Source organism: Vespula pensylvanica, chromosome 20 (assembly GCF_014466175.1).
Source record: "Vespula pensylvanica isolate Volc-1 chromosome 20, ASM1446617v1, whole genome shotgun sequence".
NCBI lineage: Eukaryota > Metazoa > Arthropoda > Insecta > Hymenoptera > Vespidae > Vespula > Vespula pensylvanica.
Genome location: NC_057704.1, coordinates 219,299 through 238,744, shown reverse-complemented (window position 1 = coordinate 238,744; position 19,446 = coordinate 219,299). Strand labels below are relative to the sequence as shown.

General features: G+C 38.5%; 1 protein-coding gene across 1 annotated transcript in view; it reads right to left on the bottom strand.

Moving 5' to 3' along the window:
* The window catches only part of LOC122636174 (calcium-binding protein 4), a 41,389-nt gene that overhangs the window by 7,413 nt on the left and 14,530 nt on the right, over positions 1-19,446 (bottom strand). Inside the window, exons 4-5 of the mRNA XM_043827146.1 lie at positions 16,967-17,110; positions 7,155-7,273 (exon numbers count right to left, since the gene is read on the bottom strand). Coding sequence (XP_043683081.1) covers positions 7,155-7,273; positions 16,967-17,110 — 263 coding nt within the window. The remainder of the gene's footprint in view (positions 1-7,154; positions 7,274-16,966; positions 17,111-19,446) is intronic.

The following is a 19,446-nucleotide window of genomic DNA, read 5'->3' as shown; positions in this document are numbered from 1 at the left end:
AAGCGGCGAAGATAGCGATAGATTTATTATAAATAAAATACTCGATAACTTACGTTTCGTATGCAGGGAGAAACATCGGAATGATAAAACAAAGAGAGAGGGAGAAAGAGAGAGAGAGAGAGAGAGAGAGAGAGAGAGAGAGAGAGAAAAGTCAATATTTCGCAAAATAGAATTTTTGGAACGTATTATAGGTATGGCAGTAGGCTTTTTTCCCCTTCGTCTAATTACGTATCCTCGTTTAGATTTCCGTTCGAATTCCATGATCGACGATCGAAAGCGAAAGTTTTCTCCCGTCGGAGGAAATGAGAAATATAATTCTGATAAATTATTTGAAAATTTAAGAATCATCGATTACATTCTATGTCGTCGAGATGAACCAATAAAAGTTTTTCTCGTGGATTAAGTCGATCATGAATTGATATAGTCGTATCACTCGAAAACAACGCGCCAAGTCCTCGTTTCCTGTTACCGCGTGGACACGATCAATTAAACACCTCGAAATAGTCGAGGGTCCCTCTCTAGTACTTTCGTACGAGCAAGAGTGTACTCCCTGTCCACTGTATAAATAACGTCGACGTTTGACTTCTCCACTAAATTTCGCTTGTTATAACTTTGGAGAGATCGAGACTGTTCAAACGTGACAAATATTATGTGGTAAACTGTCTGGCGTTACATAATACACACATACATGGTACATGAGTGTCTGTGTGTGTGTATATATATATAACATATATATATATATATTATATAACGCGTCAAACCTACAAAGTAAAGGTATAAAGGAAACTTTATAGAAACGTAGGTATCTCGTTCTCTTGTATAGCCGCCTGAGGTCTGGTCGATAGATTGAAACAAGAACCAAGAGAAAAGTTCTCGTTAGACGTAAAAATAGAAAATACAGAGAAACGAAGATAACTTTTTCGGTATTTTTCATGGCGAACGGAAACACTTGTCGCGCTTCCGGCTTTTCGAGTCTCGAGGGTTCGCAATTGATCTAATTAATTACCTCTCGTAACAATTGCAATTTAAAGCATTGAAATTGCATTACTTTTACATTACGAAAACGGTACATAAATAATTCTTACTACAAGATGTTATTAGAGTATCCAATTGAGAAGAGTAGCTTGCGATCAAAAACTAAATAAGAAAACGAACGGTAACGATACGCAGGATATACACTTCGTCGAAGTACTTTCCGCGACATAAAGAAATTCCATAGATTTGAATATACGAGAGAATAGTGCATGAAAATGTCGAAGAGTATCAACTGGGAAAGATAAACGAAAGGATAGAAGTAAAATGGAAAATACAGAATCGTAGCAGCAGGGGAATACGTATTTATTTCGAGTCAGCGGTTTATGCCCTTTGCCCTAACCGGCTTCGCTCCCCAATCCTTACCTTCTTCCCTTTTCCTTTTTGCTCGTTTGCTCCGAAAGGATATATTTGTTTGCACATTGTTGTCTCTTTTCTTCTATCCTATCCTTATTTGCAGTTCGTGTCTACTCTCTCTCTCTCTCTCTCTCGGAGTTCTTTTTATAACTTATACCAAGGCTAATTTACATTCCGATCACGTTGTACCTATCCGTCTTTACACAGGAAAGCTACCCAACGAGACAGCGTATCTCATATTTTCTTGTTTAACCTTCGGACACGTCTAATTCGTCGCTAGTCAACTCGGATTTATTCTCCTCTTGCATTTCTGTTCTTCTCTTATCGTTTTTTTAAATCGAAACGACTGACCATCGACTTTCGACGAAGAATTTCGTAACAAAATAAAAACGATATCTACTTCGTCCGTAGAATACATCCGATATATATCATGTATTTTAACAAGGATCACGAACTCTATATATTTTTCCGATCAACTAACTTCAGACCGATTACAAGAGTTTTTCAACACTCGTTTCATGTCGAAAAAGCAATAAATTTCACTATCTACCGACTTTAACGCGAATTTTTCTCTCGTTTTCCTCTAATTCACCTCCCATGCCGTCCTACCGTCTCTCCGTTCGTTTTTTACCTATTTTATCTTCGTCACACTCTTACCTCTCTTTATTTCCCTCAGTAACCATCCCTTTTTCTCTCGTCCTAGGTACGAGCCACTACTGGTACGACGACCAGGTCGCGGAGATTAAAATATCGACTTGGTAAGTACAATACGGCTAACCTGACCCCGATGCCACCGCCCGCGCGTTTAAACCCTTTAACGTTTAAATTCGAATCATTGCCCAAGAAAACGCTGGAAATCTCGATGAAATTTTCGCAAACAAAAAATTGATAAGAACTTTTCTTTCGTACGAACCGACTTCATTTGCGAGACAACTTATATCTCGTTTTCAGAAAAGAATCGCGAGAGTATAATTGACTTTTATTTTTCGGATTTTGAGCTTCTTTGCATCGCATGAAAGTATAATTCGAGTCGAGTCGAGTCGAGTCGATGCAAAAGTTACGCCGGCGGCTTTTAGAGATCGTCGTTTTATCCGAAGTGATAATTTCAATTTGAAATTACAGCGGTCCTGTTTTATGCATGCCACGTATTTAAAGCGAATTTCTCCTTCTACGGAAAACATAATTACGTGATATACGGAGACTCCATCAAGTAATCATCGTTCGCACTAATGGAGAAATCTACGAGAATAAACTAATCGTCTTTAAATAAACTACAAGCGGTTCGGTTTTAAAAGTTCGCCAGAAGAAATCACAAGGGAAAAAAGGCGTAAAAAATAGAGCGATAAAAGTACTTGGCACGATAGCGCAAGTGCAGGTAATTACCGCGTAGAAAAGAGAAAAAATAGGGAGTGATAAATAGGGAAAAGAAAAAGAGATAACAGAGCTGATGCCTTTGAGCGAATTGCGTGTACCACTATATCTTTATATACGTAGGTATGTAAAAATATATATACGATTTTTCTCTAGCACGAATTCCAAAACTTTTCTCTTCTTTGACAAAATTTAATTTTCCGTATCGTTTGATATCAAGAGAAATAATTGCGTTCTGTTTTACGAATCGCCGCAATTTTAATTCATTAATTACTGAATTACAGTAGGCAGCAAAAAACGTACTCGTGAACGAATGAAATTCGGAAAAGCGCGGAAAGAGAGAGAGAGAGAGAGAGAGAGAGAGAGAGAGAGAGAGAGAGAGAGAGAGAGAGAGGAACGAAGGAGCTTATACGCAGAGCAGATTGCCGTAAAAAGCCGAAAAGGGAACAGCACGAGTATAGAATGGGTTCTCTACTAAAGTTACCGGCATTCAGTCATTAGAACGTATTGTCGCATAATGGTTTGACACATTTTCTATGCCGCAGGGCTGCACCTGCAGGTGGTACCGACCACTTTTCCGCTATTTCCTTTATCGCGATTCGGTGCAGATTTTCGCGAAAGTACGTATGTATCCGCACACGTACGTAGACGAGTCAACCAGCGTAAAATGTATCGAGAATTTTCTGACAAATTTTCTGGAATTATTAACGAATAGGATGAAAAAGAAATCGTTACTTCGTTCGCACGTTCTCTCTAAATTTCGTATCGTTGCATTATGACGTACGCTCCCTCTCTAGGATACGCTTCCTCTTTTAGCAAAAATTTTCATTCCATGAGACAAGATTTAAAAAATACGTACGCGTGAACAAGAAAAAAAAAAGGAGAAACGTGAAAACGGCTTATCCGAGCACAGTCGAGTCCACCGAAGCAACGAGCCAACACGAAGATGACGGCGCATAGAGGACGTATTCTCTCCGTGGAACGTAAAAATCAAGACGAACGCGAGAAACGATCGTGCGTCGAAACGGATTATTGGATTCGAGAAAACGAGAGAATCGGATTTTATTCGTTTCGATTTCAAACGAAAGCAAATATCGTCGATCGTATATGACACGAAATTTTTCCAATCACATCGCTCCCTTTTATTCTATCCTCGCAAAATAAACAGACGACCATGCCCGAGAAATCTTTCAAAGATATTTTTCATAACGATCGAAAATCATTTTTCCTTTGACATTTCGCCCGTTACTCATCAACGTTAATGAACGTTGCAAGTATCTCGTTCGTACTCGACGATACTAGGAGGATTTAGAAGGGGCGCAGGAGCTTTACGCTCCGTGCAAATACCGGACGTCTGTAAATAACGGAAACTCCATAGTGGCACCATTTGTCTATATATACGTAGGTAATTAACAGATTCGCGAGGACGTTAAGGGCGCTATAATCGGAGTTAGCGAGTTTCGCCGTCTACGAGGTTTAACCCTTTCCCATATCGCGAATTGTATACATAACGTAGTGGGAGTATTACCGATACTATTTGCACTCTACGCTTCCTCCAATTTGGAGACCGCTCGCGCGCGTGAGACGAAAAAGGAGGTTCCTAAATTCGGTCGGAAAGAGAATTACGTCATAATTCTACTCGAGTTCGCGGCTCCGAATAGGTCTTTTTTCCCGACGGAGCGTTATCTCGTTTCGGTAGAACGCTTGAAAAATTTTCGAACATTTTTCTTCGAGCGGAAAAGAGCTACTCGCGAAGGAACCTTTATAACCCATCTTATTGTATTCGCATAACGTCGTACTTTATGAGGACTTTGAATTTTTCAGGATGGATGCGGCTAGCTTTAAAGCGGCTAAAGACGTTCTAATTAATTCGCGTCTTTGCCGAATATATAACGACAAAGTAAATCTTGCGTAATCGACGATCTTATTAAAATCCTTCTTAGGGAGCTCATTTTTGCTTCGGAGGAAAAGGCCGTGACAAAAATTTTATGGAATAAATTAATTCGCGAGCTCGTTGCCTTCGTACAAAGGGGAGGAATATTTTGAGATAATATTCATGTCGATTCTTATTTCTGGCGGACGATAAAACGGTGGTAATTCGTTAAAAGACTTTTCCGTATTAAACGCGAAGGTATTTAAAGTAGAACGCGTTGAAACTGAGCTGTTACGACGAAGGAGCATTAAGTAGCGCGCTTGGGTAACTCGGGTAACTTTGGTAGCGCGATTTAAGTTTGGTCCTATCGCATATGCATACGAATCTTGCATACGTCCACGCTCGAATTTGTATCAAAATGAAACAAGACGAAGAAAAAGGAAAAAAAAAAACAAGAACCGGGAGGAAGATGACGAAAAGAGGAAAGAAATTCGTCGACGATAAATCGAAAAGAAGTTTCCCGGAAGAAAATTTCGCATCCGACGAAATAACGTTATAAAGCCTTGCATAGCACGTTCTCGTTTCAGTTTAAATTAAATCGATTTTAATTAAATTTACATCCCAATGCGTAATCTTCTCTTAATCTCGAAAGTAGAAGGAGAGTATCAGGAAAGAGTCGATCCTATCGGAGCGAGTGGCAGCGACTTTAAACGGAAAAGCCAGGATGGAGTTTTGATCCAAGCTCGATCGCATCTCATCGCGCCGCCGAGTATATAGAAGAAGACCAATGGCAAAACTCGATCCTCTTCTTTCGACGCGCAACGACGTTTTGTTCTCATCTCACTGTTGAACTCGTCGCGATTCGCGCCCTCGTCGAGGAACTTTCAACGCGTTGATCATAGACTTCCACGAAACTAGACTTCGCGATCGTCGTTCCTTTTACGATAACTCCGAGTCGAACTTTTTTACGCTCTCAACTTCTATCCCCTTCGTAGCTCCTTTTTCCACCTCCTCTTCTCACTTTCTGCATTTCGATAAAGCAGCTGCGAAACGTTTTTGGAATAGTTGTAATCTTTCGAATAGAGACAAGACGTAATACCCTTTAAAACTTTTTTCGAATTCTCCTCTCTCTCTCTCTCTCTCTCTCTCTCTCTCTCTCTCGTTCGTAGCTTCCTTTTAACGCAACATACCGCTCGTCCGTTCTTTCTCCTTAAAATTCCTTTATCTCGGTGTTAACTTTCTTTATCTCTTTAAACCCACCAACGCGTTTAAAACTTCCTAAGTCATTTTTGTGGCATAGTTTACGTTTGAGAATCCGATCGAAACGTATCGGCGCAGCCGGATCAACGAAGGAAACGAATTCCTCGTCGAATCGCATCGACGTTTTACGTTCGCTGCAATTCGTCGTTACGACCTTTTTCACTTAAACTAACGAACATCCGCATGCATCTTTCTCGCCTGTTCCAAAGAGAGAACTAAATACTAATACTATGATAACGGGGCCTGCTAATAAATTAAAACGAAAAATATCGAAGATCGTCGACGTGTCATTAATATTTTTTGTCGAAATAAATGCTTATCCGGATTAGAAAGTTTCAAGCACATGCGAGAATATTCTACCGTCGAAAAGTGTCCAATAAAATCTCTCGCGCGCGAATCTGTTCTTTTAATTAGCACTTCGGTGACGCGGCTATTTGCAGGTTCGCGCGTCAGCTTGAATGCAATTTTACGCGGATCGAAAAAGGATGGTTCTCGTCGCACAGTACCCAACGTGCGTCCTTCGCTGTCGTTACTTTCGTACCCAACGTCCGTTACAGCCGAGAAAAATCAGATAAATTCTCATTGAGTTTACGTTAACGTTATGGGAAGTATACGGCGTTCGCTTACCGTTACTAACGAGCGACAAAAAGATAATAAACCGAGTCCGTAATTATCTTTTCAATCTTTTCTACACGGTCGGGCGACAAACGCGCGGAATAAAAGGGAATTTAATAAAAATAAATAATCCTTTTTTATCCAAGATGAAAGCACACGTACGACGAAATAAGCGTTAAAGAGCGTCGATCGATAGATCGAGCAATAAGCCATTGGCACGTACGCGTCTATATTCGAGATGGGAAATCGGTGGCTTCCGTGCAAGGCGTGCGATAGAAAGCCGATGAATGATGTGGTTGCAAAACATTCAATGAGCCGTATCGTCGTGCACTTCGTTGAATTTCCGCGTTTCCTTTCGAACGTAAGCGTTGCGTCTTACGTGAATCGGACGCGCGAAGAAAAGGAAAGAGCGAAGAAGAAATGGGAAAAGAGCGAGTATCGGTTTTCTTTTTTTTTTCTCTCGCCTTTCAAGCCAACACCTTCCATCCGTTTACGTGCAAAAGAATCAACACTTTATGAACGCTTTACTCCGTCATAATCGCATAGGGGGACGACGACGCGCTTCGTGGATGTGAAAATTTCGAGAGAATTCGAAACTCCTAGGCGAGATAGGAATTACATAGAATAAAAATGAAAGAGGACTTACGCGAAAAGCATCCCGCAACTCTTGCTCCTCTTGATCCTGATCCGCCAAAGTTCCGGAATTCTCGTCGCCGATGTTGCTGACGATCTCGACGAATTCCTCGAAACTTACGGTCCCGTCGCCTGAAAAATTCATTCAAGATATAGCAAAAGAATCAAACGAAACGAATTCGTTCTTTGAAATATCGCGACCCCTTTTGATAAATTATGCGTAATCCTTTCGAAACAGCTCCTTCTATCGACGAATTGCCGATTCTATAACGAGCAGAAAACATTTTCTCGTTGTAAGAGGAAACCTTTTATACCGCACGTCCCTTTTTAAAGCTTCTTTTCTTCCCTTCGCTCGCTTCGATCGTCTATACGTACGTAAACAGTTTTTAACCTTTCAAGCGGGAAAAGCACCCGCTCGTCTTCCTTTTCGTTCTGGTTTTTTCTTTTTCTTTTCTTCTTTTTACACTTATTCGTAAGAAACAACGTATTGTACGTCGCTGCCTCGCGAAAGAACTTGCGTTCTGCTTTTCTCGTGCATCCGCTTCCTATAATGAAGAACGTTGCAAATCTAGTCGAAACGAATATTCGTCTCGATTTCATCGTCGATTAAATTCCCTCCTCCCCGCAACACAGGAAGATTTTTAAGGAATATAAAAAACGTCTACGGATAACTAAAATAAGTAACGCGAATGTAATTCAGCAGCTGTTCGGATGCACGATGAACTGTATTCAAGGGAGATTTAGAAAAGAACGTAACGGGTACGGCCGCGATTAAAGCGTACAATGGAATTCGAGTTGGTGAAATTCGAGCAACCAAGTCGAAAGGTATTTCGTGCACGTTGCGTTTTAATCTCAAAAACGATTACGATCGCAAATACTTAAGCCGGTAGAAGTAGGTACTCCCGGTGAAAAGGAATTTTAAAGACTTTCCAAGCTGTTTTATGTTTCCCTACCGGAATCGAAAAGATTCTCGACTCTTTTTTTTTCTTTTTCTTTTTTTTTTTTCTTTTTCTTTTTAATAACGATAAACTCTCATCGATGTTTCATTTTAATTATCGTTGTGGACATTTATATAACTTTTCTCTCGACTTTGATTCGTGTAAACGAAAGTTTAGTTCTTATCGCGAAAGAAAGCGGTTTATCTTTATCGAAGTTTTTCGAAAGAATGGTGTTTTTCAGAGAAAAGTGCGAAGGTGAACCAAGGAGAAAGTACCAAAGAGATTAATCAAGTTTACGAGATAAGAGCCAGAACAGAAAAGAAGACGTAATGTCCTTGCACGTTCGGCATTGTACGGTACTTGGTACGGTATTGAAAGACGGCACCGAGTGCTTTCAGATGCACTTCAAAAGACGTCGTAAAGACGAGTCAAATCCAGTCGATGTTCTTCCTTATTCCTCAAAGTTTTCCTTGGCTCCGTGATCAACATCGGATTCCAGTCTTTGAGTCCATTCCGCATAAGCAGGGTCATGGTAGGAGCGAAACGCTACGACGGCAAAGACATTTTCGTTTTCCACAAAGCTCCGTGAAAGCGACAAACCGCTAAGGAGAGTTTATAAATTGTTCGATAAAGTGATTTGAAAGACGCTAGAGCGATTTTCACGAAAGACCTTTGCGTTCGTCCGTCTACCATTGATATCGACGACTTTTTGAATCGTCTCGGTATCAAATATTCGAGGAAAAAAAATTTCGATTTCGATATCTCCGTATATCTTTTCGTAAGTTCGTCTAAATCGATCGACGCGTCCAGCCGCGCTTCTACCCGTTGTTATTATATTTTTCTTTTTTCCAAAATAAAGCGCATTACGAACGTTCTTTCGTGCTTCGTGCATTCATTTACACATGGTAAAATACATGGAATACGTGTCCTCTCGGTCGAGATATAAATCCTACAAACTTTCGCTTTACGATCCAGATTCGCAACGTTCGAGTCGAACAGAAGTACTCGCGTTAAAGGTTTTCCTTTCCAACGTCACAAAGAACGTCAAGTTGCACGTGTTCGCGCGTGGATCACTCGTCGGCGGTACAGTTCGTTATTACTCTACATTTTGACGCTATTAAAAGCTTTTGGCTAATACATTATACGGGTCACCGTTAATAGATTGAAAGCATGCGATACTCGAGTACTTTAACGCGCCGCAGCCTTTGAAGACTTGACATCCATTACGATCGCCTCCTTCTGTTCGCAAGTGGAGAAAATTCCTCGTGTCCGTATTCGGAAATCAAAGCAAAGTTTGGAGACGTACGCGAAGCTAACGCGTAAAAAATATGCGCGCGTCGAAGCAAAATTGAGATTCTCCTATCAGGAAACGTTGTCTCTTTCTCTCTCTCTCTCTCTCTCTCTCTTTCTTTTTGACAGACGCGTCCTGGAAAAGCTTAAGCGGATTTGATTCTGGATAAGGACCCTTGTAAACGGGATTTAGGGCGATAATACGCTCCGACGAACGTCTCGGGAATTTTCAGCGCCTACTTCCGTCCAAACTCGTCAAGTTTTCTTCTAGTTTTTGTTACTTTTCGAGCACGTATCTCTATATACATATGCGTGTCTACAACAGCACGTGTTTATATAGAAGTGTACATACGTGAGTACATATATATATGCGTGTGTGTATTTATTTGCGGACAATCCTTATATACATTAGCATATAAGAGATGTAAGGAACACGAGTATGCAGCATCGCGTGTATATGTATATATATGTACGTATAAGTACACATATATGTATGTATGTATATGCATATATCTAAGCATACGTATATATCGTGTCTTTATAAATTTGGCACGCGATATACCCTCGCTTTGGGAAGGCAGGCACGGCTCCGGGCAATGTTAAATATCTCCTGCGCGTGATTCTCTCGGTCGAGCTACTTTACATGCTGTGTTGAAAATTTCCTTACCGTACGTATACACACGCTTACATATGAAAGCGTAAAAGTATCGTTACGTATCGCTAGAGAGAAGGGGAGAGGAAAGAGGAAAGGACACGTTGATCCCTCGACAAAAATCGTTCTAACGACTTGAGCGCCATAAGAACGACGTCAAAATGATACTTTGACGTCACCCGTGAAAAATTGGATCTAAATTTTAGTCGCTATAGTTCGTTGCGAAAGGCGAAACGCATCCTAGACAGCAAAGTATAACATTTATCATCATTTATTTAGAAATTATGCGTACGAGTCAAATCGGACTATTAAATTCCAGTACTTAATTTTCTCGTTCGTTTGGGAAAGTAATACATCTGTAGATCGACGACAGAAAGTTATAGGAGCTTAAAAAAGAGATTTAACAAAATTCTATTTTACGATACGAATGCTAGATACTTCATTGGTCTTGAAAATTAAAGAATTTCCATCCCACGTCTTCGTTTTTCTCACTACGATCTACGAAGATATCTCGTAAAATTAAGACCGACGGCGCGTTAAACGAGAAAGAATAGAGCAATATTACGACGTAGCTGGTATCAACTCCACTGCCTCTTAACAGAGATTTATTTATTAATGTTCTTACATTAATAAAGACAACGCGCGTTTAAACACGGAAATCTCATGAAAAACATTTAGCGCCTGCTGACGTCGCGATAAAAATTATTTCGGTTTATCTTCCGATCGAGTCACTTACCTCGCGTAGAGGATAAAAATCTGCTGGCAATTCTTATTCCTCGAATGAACTCCCTCGTTTCTGTTTCGTGTGAAAATTACGTCGGACACGTAATATCTTTAATAGAGTCTAATCAAACGTGCCGGTAGCTTCACGTTCTTTTTTCCCTGAGAAAGTAAGAAGATCAAATTTGGCTTTAACGACATTGCTCGTGAAACGAAAAAACGGTAGTGACAAGAAAATCAAGAAAAATCTCCAAGTGGTTCAGAAGAACATAGACGTAGTCGATTTGTTTCGAAGTTTCGAGAGACAGTTCGTGCGACGATCGAAATCGACCGAACTGGATAAAGTCGAATCGACGCGAACGTTTACTTCTTCGTAAGATGTACGAATCCGTCGGCTCGATCAACATTTCTTCGAGAGACTTATCTTTTCTTCTTTACGTTGCACTCTTTGTCCCTACGAGAGAACCTTCTTATTTTAATAAATAAAACTTGTATTGTTCTTTCCTCTTCCAAAGAACCTGTTGCGCACGCCACGAGTTCATAACTGTTTCGATAGAAACGTTTTACGTGAAACACGTAACGTCTTAACGTAAAGGCAAAACCACGAAATCGACGAACGTCAAACGACGTGGAACGCGTTGCTAAAATTATGATCGATGATGAAAGTAAGAGAAAATCGAATCTCAACGTGTTTCGAGTTGACAGACGGACTATTCGCGTATTCTTGAAATTTAATTAAATTGATATTTGATAACGAGAAAGTAATTCTTTGTGCGTATTTAAGCAACGTAAGAAAAAAATATCGAAAAAAGTTTAAAATACGTTCATGGTCGATTCAAAGGAAAAAAAAGGCAATGAAAGAGTATCAGACGCGGTTATTAATGTTTCTCGTTTTATATACAATCGAGTAATAGTGAGATAATCGTTTTTCAACCTCAGCCCCCCAATCGTTTTATTTTCTCAAACGCGATGGCACAGAAGTAAGCGGCATGCATCCTTTGTTTCCACTTGTTACGGACCGATCGATGGCAATCTAGTTTTTATGGTTTTCATTTATAGTTCGGCGAATTTAATTGCAAGCTAGAGTGTACATATAGAGAGAGAAATAGATAGATAGATAGATAGATAGATAGATAGATAGATAGATAGATATATAGAGAGAGAGAGGGAGAGAATGAGAGAATGAGAAAAAGAAAGTTCAACGGGACGATTACGGCCGTCCCTCTTCCGTCTCTCAATCGTTCATGAAAATAACACAACGTAGAGAACAAGGTACATTCCACGCTTTCCTTGCTTTTATTGACTCGCAGGACATTCTATGAGAGATTTCTGATTGCCTTACCTATCCGTTCGACAAGAAATCCGAGCAAAGAGAAAAGCATACGTAGTAATTCAATGAAAGAGAATATTGAAAAAAATAAATGGAGAAAGATAAAAATATTCAACAAGGATGTGAGTAATTATCGAAGAAATATCTCGTTCGATCATCGATGTATGCATTTAAAAATACGCGAGATAAAATTTGCTGCATCAAAACGATTTTAACTCTTGACGAAACGATATCGCAAACAAATTTTCGAGGAGTCGAAATATTCTGAGTGATAAGTTTTCAAGAAATATGATATCGAGATAATCGAGATACGCGTAAATTTTAAATAGACTCACGATGATCGTTTATATTAACGTCGTGGCATTGCATATTAACGAGATACGCGATTGGAATAATCGTCGAAGAAAAAACACTATTGCACTTTTCGAGAGTCTACCTTTGGCCGATAGGAAAAAGCGTCTAAATTGATTAATCGAGGTAGTCGACGTGATCCACATAAACGAATGTCAATCGATCCTGCATCAAAGTCGATATATCGATACAGTTTTATGAGAATTCTTCGCCTTCTTTTTCTTTCATTTCTTTTTCCCTTTTCTTTCATTTATTTTTTTCTTTACCTTCCCACGGACTCACATACGTTTGTTATCTCGTGATTCAAAATACACATCTATCGGATGAAAAAGCTTTTTCAAGCATACGTACCTTTGCAATTCGCTTTTTAGTTGTGCACATTGAATCGTTTGTATTGAAACTACACGCGTATCCTACATACATATATATGAACAGAAATTGCGATCGTAAAAAATTAAAGAAAAAAAAAAATATATAGACGTACACGCAAACATTTACCGTTTGTTTCTCTTTATTCGATCGACGTTTATTTCATTCCTTTCGCGCAATTGCAATCCAAACGATCGAGAACGATGCGTCCGTCAAAGATACAAAAAAAAAGGATTGAGAAGCCCTGATTCACATTGAGTATATCGAAAACATCGAACGACTTACCATGCCATTGTTTGTCGTTCACGAAGACCCATGAATATCTATCGGACGAAACTTTAAACGAGTTTCGAATTGCATTTGATTTTTTCTCGAATTATTCGAAAGATCGGAATTCATAAGATCGAATTTTTTCGATCAAATAAGGCCGAGCAATCGAGACTTTAAAATAAGAAGACTCTTTGCAAAAAGTCACGACTGAAAACGTAAGCGAGCATGTACAGAACGAGGATAATTTTGTAAATAATAGCAACCTGATTTGTAAGCACGCTAAACGAGAATCCCGTCATTGAGAAAAGCTCGCATTTAACCACCGTATAGACAGAGAAGCATCATGAAAAGTCTATATTTTCTGCCTCTTACTCGATCGTATACGTTATTTCTTTATCCATTTATACGCATTGCTATTTGAATATCCGAGAATTAAAATAATTCCGTTTATAAATATCAACGATGCGCTTGTACTTGTATGATAAAGAAAATTGCTTTTGATAATAATAAAAAAAATACTAAAACATTAAAAAAAGGAAAAGATCTAAAATTCGTGAGAAATGGGTCATTTCGAAAAAAATTCTCTCTCGTTTTATTCGGAGTTTTTCGATACGGGAAAAATAACTTTCAACATCGATCTTCGATATCTAATAATCATTTAGTAGAACATGCAAATATCGCTTTGTATCGGTATAATGTATTACTTTTGTGGAACTTAACGATAGAAAAAATAACGAGTACGCGGAATCGATCCTAAATATGCCAATATTATCGTTCCTGTTTGATCTCCAGGGAGGTGTCAATTACGATATATAATAGTTGGATTAACCGACGGAACGGTCGATAATTCGAACAGGAGGCGTTCCAAATTAGACGAGTGTTGTAAATTATGATATGCATAAATCTCACCGTGCAATTCAGCTATAACATTAATGCTAGTGATTTGCTAACACTCGAGCGCATCTGAATTGCGAGTAAAATGATAAATTATTTACCTTGCCCCTAAAACAAATGTATGTTCATTATTTTTAAACGTTACAAAATTAGCAATATTATTTTTTCTAATAATAAAAAAATAGTATCGTTGTCGGCATTTTGAAAAGAAAAAAGAACAAAAATTTTTGCAGGTAACGAATACTCGTATGGCATCCATTCATCGAGCTAAATTCTAAGAACTTATATAGGCCAAAAAATATTCTAAAAGCACATCCGTTTGTGTTACTTTCATTGATTTTCATCGTCTCGGCGTCTCTTAAATTATTTGAAATAAAAGTAGGTGAGCATTCGCTACTTGTGCCGTTGAAAAAGTTAACTTTTTCTTTGCCTTGAAGGACATCCGTGATATTTCTTTATATATTTGTATTTTTCTTCGACGTGTAAGAACGATTTCGACGATAAAAACGTGTCATCTTAAATTATGGGATATTAAGGGATAATAAGGATCGGCAAACCATCGAGGCGTCTTGGTTCCCTTGCTTCGCACAAAAAATATCCCAAGTAATCTTGGAGATAACCATTTGTTACGCCTAGTTTTTGCTATCATCGAAGGTATACTGAACTTTTTGGAATCATTCTGAAGAGTTGATCTCGCATTAAATTTTCTTCCTTTCGATCAACGAAGAACGAATTTCTGGAATAAATGAAAGGACGTCTGAAAAATTCAGAACGTTGTAAAAGATTCTGTTTTATGTCTCATTCGTCTAACAGATAAAAATCATTAAATCGAGAAACACGATAATCGTGAAAAGTTTAGCTACCACTAATGAAACTTGCCTTTGATCGCTTTAAAGAAGCTAATTTCTTAGATGTAAGAGACACGAACATTCTCAACGTAACGATAATCGAGGTAAATCATATTCCTTCTGGGAATCGAAACTACAAGGTACGCTTAACGCTTAACGCGAACGTAATCATGCACTATTCCAATATCGGGAAATAATTTGACGAGGACGCTATTAATTCGACGTTTTGATTCGAAAGATCAATAGAACGATGCTTCAGCAGATAGAAATGAAATTGTCAAAATCAACAAGCTCGTAACGCGCAACGAATGCGCTTAAGGGCTTATCTATATTAAAAGCGAGGTGTGTTGTTGAAAATAATATCACGTCGACCGGGGATTCATTTTTTTTAAAGATATCCATATCGAAAATATACGAAATATAATTCTTTTTTACTTTTTTGCTTATAACGCGTTTCTCTCTCTCCCTCTCTTTTTCTCTATTTCCTACTCTCTACTCATCGTAATTAAACCGAACTGCGTCTCTCGTGCTCGGGCCAGCGATTTGTAAAAAAGTTGGTCTGCATTTAAAATATGTTTGTCGCTATAATTAAATACAGTGAAAAGCATTTCCCACGCCTCGTTATCGTTTGCGCGACTACATACATACATATACGTACTCTTGAGCCGTTCTTCGCTCGTAGCTTAAACGAACCATCGAAGTGCTCCCTCTCTCTCTCTCTCTCTCTCTCTCTCTCTCTCTCTCTCTCTCTCTCTCTCTCTACGCGAATTCTTTTTCCTACTGGCGAATCGCCAGTCCTTTAATATACCCAATTAAAAAACCACTTCTCCTCGTTTCGTCCTTGTACACGCAGCGTTTATAAACCACGAAATTGAGCTTGACATCGAATTAAGTCGAAGCCACGTACGCGGATAAAGTGCTGAAACAGTCGAGAAAATAGAATTTTTTAATTTTCAACCAACTTTTAAAGAACATTTCATTATAGCCGAAAAAGTCGTTTTTTTTTTTAAGAAGATCATTGCGAAAAATCGTATATCGATGTCTTGTTCTTTTTTCTGATAAAAGCAAATAAAATATAGATATAAGGAAATGACATTCATAGCTATCCCAATTCTTTTTCAATTTTCAATCCATTTTAGTTCTTTTTTGCGCTGTAAATGAAAGTATATTATTAAGTTTCATTATCGTATCGAAGGTATTGTTCAGGTTAATCAGCAACAGGTTCTAAGTTTTAAAGCCTTTGAATCGTTTCCTTAGATCTTCGGCGACGATAATGGACGTACATCGTATTTCGGGGCGATTCCTTCAAACGATATAATCGTTATCGATTTTTGAATCCTAGGAAGAATATATTCCTTTTTATACGAGTTACTGAATAAAATAGAATGCACAGAACGAGTAAGAAGAACAAGAAAGAAAAGATGACACCCACGTGTACGATGCGTTTTACGAAGGGAAGAAGAAGGAAAAGTAAAAGAACCAAACCTTCTAGCGAAGCGATCATCATTCAAGACTGGAAACAATAGGTATTCTGCTGTTCGAGTGCATCCATCCGAGTATGCTTTTCCTGCAATCTTACGTGATTCGTAATGGCCGAACATAGAAAACTCCGAAGATAGTTTGTTGGTAAGTTGGCTGATTCAAGATTGGATACGTAAGAACTGAGAAAAAGAAAGAGAAACGTGGAAGAAAGAAAGATGGCAAAAAGGATGGCAAATAAGAACTGAAATCAAGAGTAGAGAACGAGAGAGAAGAGAGAAAGAGAAAAAGAGAGAGAGAGAAAGAGAGAGGAAGGGAAAGATTCAGAAGGCGAAAGTAGGCGTGGACGAAAAGTTGAAAAATCTGCCTTAATAAAGGAGCAGCCATTATCGCGGCGAACGAGTGGCTATTGTTCGACGGACGAAAACGTTTCGTGAAAATTACCAGCGATTAAGACAATGCCGTTTGGCAGAACTGGCTATAAGAGTGGCACGGCTCCATGATTACACAAGTAGATAGGATAAACCTTATCTGAAACATATTGTAAGGAAAGCCTCCACTCGTCTCCTATATTTTCTTCGTTTTTTAAGAAACTCGCATTGTAGATTTAAGAAATCTCGGTCGATGACTTCCGACTCGTTCTAAGTAGAATTTTTTAACTCGATCAAAACCTCAAGTACTCACCGTCGATGTCGATCTCTTGCAGCATCGTATTCAATTCTTCGGCCCTGGCGAATTGTCCCAAGGAACGCATCACCCGTCCAAGTTCTTCTTTCGTGATATTTCCATCGCCATCCTTGTCGAAGAGATTAAATGCCTCTCTAAACTCTAAAAGGGTTTATTTGAAATATTAAATGCCACTCAAAGAGAGTCTATCAATTATAAGCGAATTAATTTTACTCCAAGCTAAACGAATCTTGATATTAATTAAAGTCGATATCGATTCCATTAAAGTAAAGATTTCAACTACTCGAAAAGTCATCAAGCGGTTTGCCGTAAGTTAGCTTCACTTAACTTTACTAAACTTTTCAGAAAAGTGATCCCTTAGCGAAAAGAGGAAAAAGAGAAGGTTACATATAAGAGAATCGAGTATCGAGTGACGACTACTCGACATTATCACGTACACGCGTAACCTCGCACGAGAAGGAGGTGGTAAAGGAGAAGGAGGTGGAACAATTGTGTAATTGTTCTCTCTCTCTCTCTTTCTCTCTCTCTCTCTCTCTCTCTCTCTCTCTCTCTCTCTCTCTCTCTCTCTCTCTCTCTCTAGTTGAAATCCAATTCCTCTCGAGCAAGCTCAGTTCTGTTTAGAGGGAAGGAGTGAGGGAGAAAGGAGCGTGCGTACCAGCCTCAAATTTGATCGAATGCACAAGAGAATAGTGGAGCGACTTCGGTTTATTGCCCGGAGCAAATTCGACGAAGAGGAACTGGATTCGGATCGTCGTTGCTCGAGCCAACCGTTTAATAGCCTCGTTTCATGATCCATTGACTTTATGCGTACGTACCATCGGCTATGGCTTTTCAGCTATGGAGTGCATCATGTCTCGACATACCTCTCCTTTCTTTCTCTCTTTCTCTTTTTTCCTCTTCAATAGACATCCTCGTTTTTCTCAAGACCATTGTATACATATCCTTCTTATATCGAGTATCTCGTCCGCAGCTCGCGCGTGAGATTGGTATTCGAGTACCCTCATCGCCATTTTCTTATGATAGCGATCGATCGAACGAAAACCGAGTGAATAAATTCCTTCGATGAATAAAATTTATACAAGTCAAAATTCATTTTATTTTCTCTTATTATTATTATCATTATTATTGTTATTATTGTCGTTGTTATTACTTTTGTTACTACTACTATTACTACTGCTACTACTACTACTACTACTACTACTACTACTACTACTACTACTACTACTACTATTATTATTATTATTATTATTATTATTATTATTATTATTATTATTATGATTATTATTATTATTATTATTATTATTATCGTAATAACCAAGATCGGGTTCGAGTGTTGCAACGCATCTGATACTCTGTAATAAAGAGACGCAACATATATATATATACTCGTTGAGTTAACAAGTTTACACAGATGCTCTTATTCCCCTTGGGAGAAACGTACATACGTACTCGTGATTCTCCGCGAATAGTCGAAGTAACTCCTTTCTACGGTAATCTCGAACATACGTTATTGAAGACTTCTCTGGAGATTCTCACGTAACGACGAAAGAGACATTGTTTCGAAAGACAACAATTTTCGAAAACTATAATCGAGGGTTGCGTCTACGCGAAAGAAGAAATAATTCTTAAGAATGAAAAACAACTTAATTACTTTTGTTATAAAACAATATTTTTGTTCATATTCCACAAGCATTTTATCAAAGTTAGATCGCAAAAATTTATAACAACGATTCTTGAAAACTCTAATCAAGGGTTCCGTGTTCGACGATTGAAGGGCGATTTAAAAAATGATATTTAGAAATAAAAAAAGAAAGTTAATTACTTTTGCTGTCAAAAATTTTTTTCTCCTTTTTAAAACTTGTTATCGAAGTTTGACAGAGAATATTTGAGACGCGAAATACTCTTTACGTAGCTATGGATATAGAAAAGAAATTTATAGACAGCGGTCCTTTTCATTTTAGGAAACAGGAATTGGAACGAATGAATTTGTAAAGACGGGAATCACTTGTATTGTTATATCATATACGTTTCGTATCCCACACGAAATAGTTCCGATATCGATGAATAAGAGTACGATGTTGGTGACGTGGAAAAATCAATCGGCGATCGCAACGATTAGGAGAAATATTCCCTCGTATAGCGGAAGCGATTCGTTTGTCGAGATAAAGCGAACAAACTTGACGAGTTGAAAGTGGAGAGAAATCTCTTGGTCGTCTGTAAATGAATTGTTAATTCTTAGGAAACAACGATATCTCACGCGGCGGATTTAATTTATCGCGCTTTCAAATTCCACCCGTCTCAGTATGCCGCGTTTTAATGATAATCGTTTATAATTCTATTTCCAAGTCGTGCGAGAGACACGTAACTCTCCAACGCTTTTACACATCACGCGTCAGAAATTCTATCAACGTAATTTCAACGAAGATAAAAATCGTTTTTTTTTTTTTATATATATTTTTTTTTATTCAATAACCTTT